This window comes from Chelonoidis abingdonii, chromosome 19 (assembly GCF_003597395.2).
Source record: "Chelonoidis abingdonii isolate Lonesome George chromosome 19, CheloAbing_2.0, whole genome shotgun sequence".
Taxonomy (NCBI): Eukaryota; Metazoa; Chordata; order Testudines; family Testudinidae; genus Chelonoidis; species Chelonoidis abingdonii.
Window position 1 is genome coordinate 18,277,828 of NC_133787.1, and position 14,398 is coordinate 18,292,225.

The 14,398-nt window shown below is 38.9% G+C and overlaps 1 protein-coding gene across 1 annotated transcript in view; it reads left to right on the plus strand.

Annotated features, from left to right (window-relative positions):
• Positions 1 to 14,398, plus strand: part of ITFG1 (integrin alpha FG-GAP repeat containing 1) — a 187,008-nt gene that overhangs the window by 21,385 nt on the left and 151,225 nt on the right. The window contains exon 6 of the mRNA XM_032787061.2: positions 848 to 942. Within this exon, the coding sequence (XP_032642952.1) occupies positions 848 to 942 (95 nt within the window). The remainder of the gene's footprint in view (positions 1 to 847; positions 943 to 14,398) is intronic.

Below are 14,398 nucleotides of genomic sequence, written 5' to 3' on the forward strand. Positions count from 1 at the left end.
TCATAGTTGTAAAATACTATTTATGACTCTCTCTCTTTTATGAAATATTGCATTAGTGTGATTGTATGATGGTCATAATTCAATTTGAGAATTGTTTAAAATAAATGAACGTTGTAATTTTCAAATCTGCTTATTTTGAAATCAGTGGCTCTTCAGTTATACTGAAAGCTTCCTGGTAGTGATGCGGTAAACTCCATTCCATTTCTTGTTATGGATTCTCAGGCAGGGTACTCTTACCAGCCTCAGAATATTTTTAATATTTCAGTACATAGATACTGTAGAACCTGTCTGGTGTATTGTTTATATTACTTATACTGTGGAAACTCAGTTCTTTAGCAAAACAAATGTTCTTAAACATAAAAGACACAAACTACTTTTGACAGGATGTTTATTTCTGGTTTTGTTGATGTTTAGAAATGCCACCAAGGTAAAGACTTCACAAAATAATGTGATTAAAACAAGTTATGAAAGCAAAACAAGTTTTGTTTTTTTTTCTTAATTTTTTTTTTTTTTTTTAAATATGGTAAGACTTCTGAAACTATGCTCCATTTCCTTTGGGTGTTTGTAATTTTGTTTAGTCTGAATCAAGTTAGTTTAAATAGCTAGGTATTACAAGAAACAAGGTTAAAAGTACCCAAGGGTAAGCCATTGTATTGACAGCATTTTATATAAATATTGTCAACAATGTCTCAGTATATTATGAAACCTATAATAAAACTGAATAATAGTGAAATTTTGCTACAAAAAGCTAGAACTGTGTGTTTCACAATCTTTTAAAGAGGAGTATCAAGATTGACAAGTCCTAAATTGTAAACACATAAGAATAGCTTTGTTTTCTTTCTCTCAGGAATTTATCGTGGCATCCTGCATTGGACACTGAGAGTAAAATGTACATACCACACTCTCATGCATTTATAGATTTGAATAGAGACTTCACTGCAGGTGAGTCACAAATATTGTAATGTTTTATTTAACTGCTATAAAGATGCTAATGTTGCTTTTAAGAAACACGTCCATTGTATTCAATAATAATAAAGAATAGATTTTTGAGCTGTCAGGAAGGAAAAATTACATGATAAAAGGAATGTAATAGACTACAGTGTATTTAATTTAATGGATGCCTTATGAATATTAGTTGATATTTTTAAAGTAATTCGTTACTTGTGATTTACTTTCAATTTTATTTATAACTATTATATTATTGATAGCAAGTTTAAATACACTGCTGGGTTTGTTTGGTCTTTTTTAAAGACATTCCAGAAAGTGTTGTTCATTCAAAGAAGTGTTTTACAAAACTTGATAGGTTTTTGAATGTAAGGCACTGATTTCTGTAAATTAAATGGCTCTGTTTCTTTCAAAATGACTGCCAAATTGAATAAGGATAGTAAAAGCTTCTAGAAGAGATGTCTCCCAGCCAGCATGCCTTTCATCTTTTCTTTCGTTCTTTAGTCCATCCTTCCTCTTTAAAAAAAGGTTGCAACTACAGCTAACTCTAGATAATTTAGTGGCCACTGTTAAAACCACATTTCTTATTCTCCGGTAGTACTGTAGGTGCTGCTTGTGACAGTGAATACTTGGTTAAAGGTGCCCACTGTAATGGGAAGTTGAAGAGAAACAGTATCTCTAGTTCAGGAGTAGGCAACCTATGGCACGGGTGCCAAAGGTTGCACGCGAGCTGATTTTCAGTGGCACTCTGACTGCCTGGGTCCTGGCCACTGATCCGGGGGGCTCTGCATTTTAATTTCATTTTAAATGAAGCTTCTTAAACATTTAAAAAACCTTATTTACTCTACATACAACAGTAGTTTAGTTATATATTATAGACATATAGAAAGAGACCTTCTAAAAACATTAAAATGTATTACTGGCACGCAAAACCTTTAATTAGAGTGAATAAATGAAGACTCGGCACACCACTTCTGAAAGGTTGCTGACCCCTGCTCTAGTTTGTTTTCTGCAGATAGCTGAAATGTTACTTCTCCTTGCTACCACCTTCATTGTCACCATCTTTGACAAAACTAATATTTTTTTTTTTGTATTTTCAAAAAAGGGAAACTTTAATGTAATCACATTTCTCCTGACATTAGAACCCCTTAACCCACATTAATTTTTAATATAGACTAATAAGATCGGTGATTTGTGAATATGACGGTACAAGTGTGTTTAAAGTACCATGTGTAAAATCTTGTGTAATTAATTGCCTCTGTTGTGCACTTTCCCTTATCTTGATACTTGAAACGTTGCTGCTTTAATTATAAACGCTTATTTTCATCGCTTAGGATTTATATGTGACTTGATGGACAAGGGTTCCATTAACATCTCCATCCATTCCATTTTATAATCTCTATATTGGAGTGTGTTCTGCCACTGATGCATGGGAAATTACATGTGAAACTCTCATTTACATTATCTTCTGCATAATTCCTCCATTTCTGAATGGAGAATCTTATAATCAACTTAAATTTTAGTGTTTTATAAATGCACATATTATACATAACTTGTTTTAGCTTGACAAATTGTATACAGTGTGTTGTATGAGTTGAAACAAATAATTTAGCTTTAGGGACCATAATCGGTACATTGTCTAGTACACTTATACCTGTTCAAACGCCTTCCCTCATTCACAGTTCGTTTTGCCTTGGTTCCCTGCGTATCAAATGAGTGTTGTAATTGCTGGATCCTCTTTGTAGATACCTGTATTCTGTTCATAAAGTAACTTTCATAAATGCATGAAATACACTTTTGGAAAAAAAATAAGAAATGAAAGTGTGGTGGTCTATTTCAGTTAATAATCTGAGTGTGAAGGGAAAGGAGAGTCCACAAGTCGATTTAAACAATTACATTCTGAGTCTCAGGCACTAAGTTTTCTGCTCTAGCTCACAGTCAAACCTTCGTTTGCAGTTTTGAGACACTGTTGGACCAGGTCTTTGGAATAATACTCTGGAAGTATTAAATACATTAAGTTAGTATGGTGAGTGTGCATTATATTACAGCAATGACCATTTTTGTTAAACGTATTCTATAAATCTTATGCAATGAATGTTTTATTAGTGGAAGCTAATTTGTCAGGTGATTATTTTTTAGGAAGGTGTATTAAAATCTACATACAGTATATGTTGTTATTTTTTGGCTTCTCTCTGTTGTTTGTTCATATCAGTACAGGGGCGGGCCTAGAATAGTCAAATGGCAGGATTTGGCAACACTCAAAATCATATACAGAGAGGAGGTAGCTAATGTGCTTGGTGGTGGTATATAGAAGATGTAAATTCCTCCACTAGCTATAGTAGTTTAGGCGGTGTTAGAAACACTATCTATTATTAAGGTTGCCCGATGCTTCCATTCTATACTTCCTGTTTTCAGTTATTCATAACTTTTTTTTGAAAACTTCAGCCAAAATAGTTTAGCTATTTCTGAGAATGAGTCAAGGGGGATATGTTTTACCCCTATCCTTTGGAGTAGGGACTTGAAATTTCAAGAAGGGACTGGATTCTGCTATTCCTATGAAAATCCACCAGTATCAGACCAAGTTATACACTTTTGAAAAATAGCCATTCACACATGTTCTGTAAGGAGTTAGATCAGGCCTTCACAACATGCAGCCCGCGGGGGCTCACTGTGCGGCCCATGGGCAAGCAACGGGTTGGGACTGCTGGGTTCGTTGTCCCCCCCCCAGCCCCCCCAATGGATGAGGGGTGCAAAAAGCGGTGGAGGGAAAAAAAAAAAAAGCTGCTGGCACAGAGATATTTATAACCCAGGTAATCTCCCCCCCGCCCCACTTTCCTCCCCCACATCTCCCCCAAGTGTCCCCCAGCCCCGACTTGATCCCCTCCCACCTTCCTGGCCCTGGAGCAGAGAGTCCCTATCTTTCCTCTGTAGCTCCATGTGCCCCCTATCTCGACTGCCAGGGCAGACTGACTCTGAGCCTGCCCTTCCCACTCAGACCCTTTCATTTTCCAAAGGGACCCTCCACCAGCACAGGGGGCCCCCCCGCCCGCAGTCACCGCTTCTGCCCCATGCTGGGCAATGGGGCAGCCCCATCCCTCACCCCTAGTGAGGCTACAGTCAGGGGCAACAGCAGGGGAGGAGGCACATGCTGCTTCCACCGGCACCCATCATGGGGGAGGCGAGGGATATTCCTGGACCTGAGAAGAGCCCTAGGAGCGCATGCAGTGAGAGTGGTGGGGGTGAGTGTGCTGCTGGGGTGAGGGGTAGGAAAGGAGGGCTCCTCCCCCAGAACTTGCTGCTGCTGGCAGAGAAAGGGCTGGGCGGAGTCCTCTCTGGCCCCTGTCCCGGAGCAGCCTGCCTGCACCCCAAACTCATCCCCAGCCCTGCCTCACCCTAGAGCCCACACCCCCAGCCAGACCTTTCACCCCCTACCGCACCCTCAACCCTCTACTCTAGCCCTGAGCCTTTCCAACACCCCAAACACCTTATCTCCAGTCCCAGCCAGAGTCCTCACTCCCACACCCCAACCCTCTGTCCCAGCCCTGAGCCCCAAACCTCCCATTCTCAGCCAGTCCCAGCCAGAACCCTCAGCCTCCACACTCCTACTCTCGTCCTGAGCCCCTCCCACACCCCAAACCTTCCTTTTCGGCCCACAGCTGTTTCAGCAGGGCGGCGTTGGGGAAGGAGGGTTTGTTTCCGTGGGGCGGGCGGCACTGGGGTGTGTGTTTTGTTTGTGGGGGATGTTTTGGCGGTGCTAGGGGGGAGGGGTTTGGCCCTCAGCTATTTTCTTTAGAGTAATATGGCCCTCGCTGCTTTACGAGTTGTGCTGGCCTGTCCTAGAATATTCAATACTTCCTTTCACAGCACATGTAGCCAAAAGAGTGAAGTCAGCTAAACTGTTTTTGACAGCTCTATTATTGTAAACGGCTTAACAGATTTAAAGTATGTTAAAGAGAGCCTCTCTAGGCTGAAAACCTTTGTGCCAAGTTTCTGCATAATCGATTTTCAAACTATCAATATATTAAACCCTCAAACTAGGAATTTATAATGGAATACGTCTACATTGGCTGTAGTGAAGCTGTTAAGTCATTATGATTTATTATATAAGTACATGGTCCTAAAGATGTATTTTATCCCTAACAGCACTTCATAAAAGGCTAACTGTATAAGGATTTTATAAATCCAGAAAATATGAACATAACCCAGAACAAAGATAACACTAATCTTTCTCAGGGCGATAGTATCTGAAACAACCCTACTTATAATGCTGGTACATTTTAATAATTTCATCTAATGTAATCATCTGAGTATTTCAGCATTACTCATTGCCTTTGAACTCTTTATTATCTGACTGAACAAGCTTGAACTCGGTAGAAATTTATTTTACATTTTAAAATGTGCATTTATGTTTAGAAATTCTCTAGGTGCTAAGTGTGTATTGGGAATGAGTTTGAAGAAAACGCAAATTTTCAAAGAAATTACAACAATATAGTTGTAAATAAATACCACTGCCCTCATCTCTGCAATGCTTCATATCCTTAAGGATGACTCAGGACCATTGCTAGGTGAAATTTTAAGTAATGTATTTGAAACAATGCAAATACTAGTCTTAACTTTTTGTGCTTATGTAATTGCTGATGATGAAAATTCTGGAGAAACACTGGGTACAAATATATCCTGAACAAATGGCGCTGTTACCCAGTATTTTAAGTAGTTCTGTGTACACGTTTACTTTTAGTGAGAGTATCTTGCATTGTAATAGTTAGTATATGTTAATTGATAATATTTTGCAGTGACAGTGGTTGCTGCACAAAGTCACTGTAAGGTAGAAGGTACTCCAGGGAGGTTGGGCCCTTCAAATCTGGGTGTGTTGGGTATCCTCAACACAAAGTGGACTGATGCTTGCTCTCTTTGCTTAACACTTTTGAGGGGGGGTTCTGCCTAGATATTGTGCTCCAAACACTACAGACTCAGGAGACTCTTGAAGGGTTTTTCTTTGTTCTGCAAATCAAGCTGGCGAATAAACAGGCATGATATTCTGCTTCTGACTTTTTAAAAATGTTTTGTGAGTCTGAAAGTGTGATGACACTATATTAAGTGGCTTTATGCCACATCATGTTGAGAGTTGCTCTGTGAAGAAAGACCATGTTTCTGTTGATTGTTCATGAAGTTCATCTTTAGACGATGAGGAGCTCATTCTCAGCCCTGGTATAAGACTGGAAGAAACATTCTTCCCCAGTATTCAGCTTGCTAAAGATCATCTCAATGAAAATTTAATCTGTTTTGGAACAATCTGATGAAACAAGCCAGATATACCCAGTGAGATGCATCCACATTGCAGCAGAGAAAAATTGTCAGCAGTGTTTGGGTTTTCTGGGCCACTCACCCTAGTTTCCTATGTTCCAAAGGAGGGCAAGTTGGTAATAATGTAATAATAATGCATCATGACAAGGTTGTAGAAGGAGACAAAAAAAACACCACAACTATAATGACACTAAAAGAGGTGTTGATATTATGGGCCATCTAGAAAGAATGCAGGTACAAAATAAATAGGTGGCCAATGGGTCTTTCATTGTTTGAGTCAGCAACAATCCTGCTTGGCACCATACTCGAACCAAGACAAAGAAGGCGCTTGTTCCCTGTCAGTCCAGGAGAACAACTCCTAGGTATATGTATAAAGGGAAAAATATTTGATACCCATCATCTCACCAAGTCCGTCAAAGCAGCACTCTCATCCCTAGGCTACCATCAAGCCACCGTGGGAGCACATAGCAAACTCGGCAGTAGATGCTACCACAGTTGCCCAAGGCCAGCTGACCAGAAGAGCCGCACACAGTGTGGCACATACAGTTTATTTGTACGCATTGACCATTCTGCATTAATACTGATGTGTGAAATTTGATTGCAGGCTTACGCTGAATGAAAATCCTGCTAATTTTCAGTTTGCTACTTAGTTTTTTCACCTAAAGTATTAAATAATTGTTTTTAGTTTTTCAGTGCACTCGAAGGGACAAAAGTGCCCACAACACAGTTTTAATGTAACTTTTCTTATGACTCTGGATTTTAAATAATATTTTGTCGTAAAGCATTAAATGTTTGTTGTTGGTTTCTGAATGTGTTTGGAAGACAGACTTCCCCCATAACTCTGTTATTGTTTTATTGATTTTTTTCTCAACACTAGATGAAGATTAATAGCTATCTGCATTTATGTATCCAAGGAAATAATAGTACAGGAGTATAGAACAGGAACATCATTGCTGACCGCGAATGTCCAAAATGATTTGTTTGTAAAAATCAACATTGGTTTTCTCCGCACGGTTCTTTCAGGTTAACTTTTTTTTTTTTTTTCCAAAATTCTCTTCACAACCATGACAGCTGGAAACTTCTTTTTTAAAATGAAAACTGAGTAATTTCATGATCTCATGAGCTAGGGCTTTAAGAACACCAGATATTGTGAGACTCAAGACAAAATTGCAAGCATTGGCATCATTGTAGGGAACCACTGGTTTATTATACTTATTTTTGCTAACTTAGTTTGAGTCTCCTTTTCTCAAATGATGATAATCCTGTGCACAACTTCTCATGTTTCTTCCTTGGGGAGACTTCCTAAAAGTCATATATAATTGTGTTTTGCATGACATCTTTAACTATAACTTTTCATCACTAATTTTTTTTATTCATAATATGCTTTAAACTTTAAGGAAGGGAAAGACTCTGATTACTGAATAGTCTCGGTATACACACAATGCAGTTCTGTTTTACTGTTTGTTTAGTACAGTCTCTATACAGTTGAAAGTACCTATTGTGCATGCAGGTACTTCAGTATTCAAATATTTACTTAACAAGTAACTTGAACTATTTTTAAGAGCTCTGACTACTGAAACAAGAAGAGGAAAATATTATGGTACTTGGTTTACTAGCACACAAACTGGTATTCAAGATTACTGAGGCTTGTTATGTAATCTGATTTAGTGTAATGCAATATGCGTCGTTACATTGAAAAGATTTTTATGTTCATTAAGGATTATTTCACATTTACTAGAAACAAATCCATAAATGCACCATTGAACATTAGACATAGTGAGGTATCTCTGTTTCTTTTGCAAGCTATATTTGAATTATTGCTGAGTTATATGAAGTGATCCTTTTAGAATTTTCATTCTTTTCTTTCATGCTGGGAAGTTGGAAGAGTGGAATATAATTTAGTTTGAAAAAGATACAGAACTCGTGCATCAGAATTTCAGCCTTGATGCTTACTTTTCAACAAAAGTTATAACACTGTGGTTAACAACTTTGCTCCTCTGGCACCATGGAACTCTGAAAATAAAAGTAACATTTGTTGTGTTGGACACAGAACCTTCTCCAGGGTGGTTTGAGACTGTGGAATGAACTTCCACAGGAACTAAGTACCACTGCAAACCTCACCACCCCTCAGGGAGTTGCAAGCTGTCAGCCTATACCTCAAACCCCGCTCTGCATCTAGCATTTATAATGGTGTTAAATATATAAAAGTGTTTCTAATTTGTAAGAGGGGTTGCACTCAAAGGCTTGCTATTTGAAAGGAGTCACCAGTGCAAAAGTTTGAGAACCACTGCTCTAAGAGCCAGGCACATTTCTTTTACCTTTCCTTCTCTTTTATAAACATGTAGCAACAGGTCTGTGTATTTAGCAAATAAAAAAAGCTTACCAAAACAAGACACTCCACTGCTCCTGCTTCTCCCAATGGGTAGAGGATGAAAGAACAAACCACTTGACCGATATGTAGTCACTTTGGCTTGTAGTAGTTCATAAAGCAATCAGATATTAAGGCGATGAGTGCAGCATAAAAATCTATATAGAGTAGACACAGTCATTGCCTTCAGAGGAACACTATGAGCCAAACTTAAGTTAAAATTTAAAAAACTGCATTTATTCAGCTTCTCGTGTGTGTGTGTGTGTGTATGTAGTTGGAAGAATATAAACGCAGGTTTGTTGTTTTATTTAAATGGGTGTATTTGGAGCTTCACATCTTGGTTTAAAGGATTGGGATTTTGAACTAAATGGACATCCCTATGCATGAGCTGTATTTTCTTTAACTTTACTGTTCATGTAACTTCATTATTTCTAATCAAAATGTCTTTAAAAAATATTAAATGCTCTTACCTTCATTTAGGGCTAAGCCCATTGGAAGGATAATTTAAATTGTTTTCCAAGCCGGAAAAGTATTTGAACATCAAAACGTCAAAAATTTTGACTTCTACTTTAGTAGAAGAGCCATTGTTACATATACAAAACTGCAAAGTACAAAATTTTGGTTTTAATACATATTTCAGACTGTCTTTTAATACAATCTTCCAAAAAATTTAGGCTGTGATCCTGGATACATCCAGGATCGAGCTTAACTTCATGCATGGCAAGTAGTTCCATGGAGATATACTACTTTAAATTGTAAATTCTTCTTGAGATCCCCCTGCATTTTCTGTTTTGTCAAACATCTAATATGTTTTTGAGCAATATAGAAATAATTAAGTAGTCCTTTTCTTATTTGGTTTTGGGGGGGGGGCTAAAGTGATATGAAATAATGCTTAATTCTGCTTCAGCACTAACATATTAGGTGTAAATATTACCAGAACTGCTTACAAAACCCAACACAAATCTAGATTAAAACTCAGGAAAACTAAAATGAAGAAACAATTAGGAACAGTTTACTATAAACTGTTAACCACGCTTCTCCTGCTAAGGGATATCTGCTAGCTAATTTTTTTCACTCATATTTTGCATGAGGCAGTTGGAAGACCTAGTATCCTGGGAAATACACTTGCATGGATATATTTATTTCAGTTTACTATCCTAAATTTAACAGAGTACAGAAAAAAGATAATTACCCCTGTTCTAGAAAACTGACATCAGTCAGTTCTTCTCTGTAGCCTCAATGTGGAAGCTGAGAACTGGGTCTTGATCTTTTTGTAACCATGATTTGCAGTCCTTGAAGACTTATTTTTACATCAGTGTAGGTAGTTTCAGAGCTTTTGTAGTACTGGCACTTGAGGGAACCTGATATCATCTTTCCAAATAGTTACGTTGTTTCTAAGGTTATGTTACACGACAAATGTAGTGAAATTCTGTTAAAATCACTAGGTTCATTAACTTTTTGCCAGCAGATGCTCCTGTATCCTTTGTTTGTTTAATCACATCTGATCCTTTTTAAAAAGTCAGTTCAGTCTTTGTTCAACAGCCAAATTGTTCTCTCTCATTTTCCATGTTTCTTTTTAAACCTGGAGTAAGCTAGTCAAATAAAGTATTCAGTAGTGATATTAACTACCTCATTCGTTGTAGTAGACTTTATTTTAAATTGCTTTTCTCCACAAAAGATCACATTTTGTAAGTTTTCTGTTTCTGGACATAATTTTCATTGTCATCTGTTTACGGATCAGTTAACAGAGCTCATCTTTTATCACAAATAGAGAGGATAACAGTGCATTGTGGAAGATAGGCAGACTAGATTTGAAAAAATCCAGTCTAGAGCTTATTTGCTATTTAATTTTGCTACTCACCATATTGCTCAGCTGTCTGAATGCAAATTATGTATTGAAGATTGTCTTCTCATATCCAAGTTCTCCAAAGCCCAGTACCGATGGTCCACCATAGCAAGCTGATCTGTGAATGCCAGAAGCAATCTTGAATTATTTGTTTCCATGGCAGACAGCAAGGCAGGTATCACTGTTTTGCAGCTCATGAATACAGCTGTGTTGTATTCATAATGCTCATCACCAGAATGGTCAGCAGCTCAGGAACCAGGCTGTCAGGCAGCGATGGGAAGCACAGAGTTTACAGGGGCTGTTGGAAAAATGGCACAAAACAAAGTAGGTAGCCCAGAGAATGATGGGACAAAAAGAACTGCATCATGGGATGGCAAGCACATCCCCATGATGCACAATGATCCATCCCCAGAGCTCCCAGTGGCTGAGTGTGACAGAGGGTGGAGAGTTGCACAGTGGGATAACTACCCACAATGCAATTCTCTCTCTGCCAATGCAAGAGCAACAACTGTGAACGCACTCAGCTGACACAAGGAGCATTTGCATGGATGTTCTCCACGAATGTTATTAAAGGAACTTACAATAATGGACAAAACTTGACTTAAGTCTGTCGTGTACACATGGACTTACTAAACTTTCTAACTCAGACCTTGAGTTTGAGAATGAACTTGAGAAATTTCACTCCTGTTACAGTAGAACCTCAGAGTTACGGGTACCTCAGGAATGGAGGTTGTCCATGACTCTGAAATGTTCGTAACTAACATAGCACAGTTCGGGCTCCAGACCTAGAAGCTGACACTACAGGCCAGGTCTCAGCAGCAGCTGAGCTCCCTACTCTTCACTGGCATGGGTTTATGAGCTTGTCCCCCTCCCGGCTGTGTGTGTATGTTTGAGAGAGAGAAAACCGCGCTACCCCCCTCCTGCTCTGCTAGGGGGGTAAAAAACAGCGTCTCTCCCTCCCAGGTGTGTGTGTGCATGTGTATAAAAACAGCATGGCCCCCTCCTGACGGATGGGAGGGGTGAAAGTGGCACAGTCCCCACTGCTGCTCCTGCTCTGCTGGCTCCACTGCTTTGAGCTGACAGTGGCTGTAAGTGGCTGCCACACACACCAGAGGTGGGGGTGGATTGGGGACAGACTGCCCAGATGTGCCTACCTGTAAGATGCAGTGCAGGCACAGTACAGTATTCCCCCCCCCCCAACCCCGCCTACTGCCTGATTGGTTACTTCCTGTTTCACAAAGTCTGGCTGACGGATCAGTCTGTAACTCTGGTGTTCGTATATTTGAGGTTCCACTGTACTACTTAATTTTGAAAGTTATAAGCACCTGCAAAAGTCTCCTATGAGTCCTCTTCTCAACCATACCAATAAGTTCTGAACCTCTACTGCAGCATTTATAGAGTAATATACATGTTATGTTGTTTATTTGTATTAATGTATAGAGTGAATTTACTCATCCATAGTTGAGTTTTTGAGGCAGTTAACCCTAGACATTTGGGTTTCTTAGGTCAGGAAGCAAACTGACTGTTCAAATTTGTTTTTTTGGCTGAGCGAAGTTTACTTTAACTCCTGAATTCTGAGATGCCATACTGTCATCACAGGCAAGTGTCTACAATCCACGTTCATACATATTTGGTAATTTAACACCTATTAATTTCCACGTAATTACTGGGATTCCAGTGCACAGGTACTAGTCTGAAGGTGCAGCAGGTGCATATACAAACTTTGGGGGCTAGTTAGCCTTCTTTCTTTGAAAACATGGCCCCATGTTTGGGAAAGTAAGATCACTTTTGCTGAAACAAATATAGGCAATCAGTATAGGATGAGAGTAAAATGCCTGTATGAAGAAATCCTATTCAGCAGCAGCTGCATAGGTAAATACATTTTACTTTTTTTATAAAGCTACTTTACCATTAGAATTGCAAAAATTGATACAGCGATGCACTGCTGCTGAAAATTCAAGAGGCTTTGGATGCTGTTGCCTATGAGATGTATTTTCATTCTGAGAGGTTTAAGAAAAGGAGACTGCAGTCTCGGTATGCCTCCACCCAATATTTCCATACATAACTAATTGTAATGTCTTATTTTATTGCTATCTTTACCATTTCAGTTACTCTCTCTAGCAATAAATTGACTAGCTAACCAATAGTTCACCTATATATTCTGTGATCTATTCATCACAAAACTTCTGAAAATCTTGAATTTGAATGTGTTATCTTAATAATCTTGCAGTCAGAGTCTAAACATAAAACAACAAGCATTCTGGGTCAGATGATCATTTTCCCCAAAACAAGAGGATATATGCACTAGGAATATTCAAAACTGCCATAATTATGCAAAATCAATGCTGAATGGAGTGAGACAAATAGGATCTTAAAACAGCTGCAGAAAGAAGAAATCAAGATCCCTGCATCATTAGTAGTGATTGCCTGGTTGCAGAAAGCAATATGTTAGTTCAGTGAAGAAAAGGCTTGATGACACAGCCTTTAACTCACTGCCATATCCTGATTACAAATAGAATTGGTCTACAAAATTTCATTTTTGACAATATTCAAATATACCATTGTAGCTAATTCTTAATGGAGAAATAGCTTCTTTCATGAGCAACTTGAGTCATGCAAAGGAACATTGAATAGCTCTGATGCCAAATGGAGCAGGGAAATAAGTGTACTATGTGTCTCAGGATGGAAGGTCTTTAGGAGGGCATCACAAATGTTTGTGGATAACACTGAAGCAGTTGAGGCAAAGGAAGTCTAGCCAAAGTCTTCTATCAAATAGTTGCACCCTTATACACTTTCAGCCTTTTCTGTGAATGGGCTGATATAGTATAATGGGTAAGAAATTAGACGATGTTGTGTGGTTTTATATAGCTGAACACTTGCTTTTGATCATGAATATAATCAACCTGATATCAAGGCATGAAAATACAGTGTATTAGGGGGACCCTAGATAATAATTGCTTTGTTATTCATAAAGCTTGGCAAGACTGATATGCATTTATGGCACATGGGTTAGGTGTTGTCATATACTTATCTTCAAATTCTGTTAATGGAGGAGTTCAAATCATTTCTTTCCCTTTATACAGTTGCCTGTGAAACTTGAAGCTCAAAGACTATGTGTATGCATACCAACTATAGCTCTGTAGCCATGCAGTGTGGGTTTCTGGAGGCACAACTGTTGGAAAACAAGACTTAATGTTTTGGTAGGAAATCCTTTTTTTTAATTATATAAATATGCCTTGATTCTGTAAGTTTGAACTCATAGCAAAACTCACAAAAAACAGTCACACTTGGTCTCTTTCAACCTGAATCTGAAATTCTTTGGATCTTACATAATGTATAAGAAGAATGTGGTTTATCTGGAAGCACCTAAAGATTGCTAAGGCTACATCTACATTGCACACCACTGGCAGAGGTGCATAGGGTATGATAGCTACATGTTCAGCCCAGGGAGGTAGGGGAAAGAACTGCTGCTGAAAGGGTTCCTGAAGGAAGTAGCTGGGGAAGCTGCCAGAGGAGCTGCTTTGAGCCTAGAAGTACAGGCCCCAAGAAGGAGAATTATGCCTCCCCCTGAACCTGGGGACCGAGACTGGAGGCCAGAGAAACTTTATTTGAAGCCTCTATTCAAGAGACTTTATTTGGACTTAATAAAGTAGAGCCCCAGCAGGGGAATTTCATCTTAAATGTTTGAATGGTGTGAAGTTATCAAGTGGGAAAGAGAGAAGGGTAAACTGAGGCTACGTCCACACTACGGCATAATTTCGAATTAGCTAAAACCGGTTTTATTAAACAGGTATTATAACGTCGATTGTGCGCGTCCACACTAGGCACATTAATTCGATGGTATGCGTCCATGGTCCGAGGCTAGGGTCGATTTCTGGAGGGGTGCACTGTGGGTAGCTATTCTGTAGCTATCCCATAGTTCCCTCAGTCTCCCC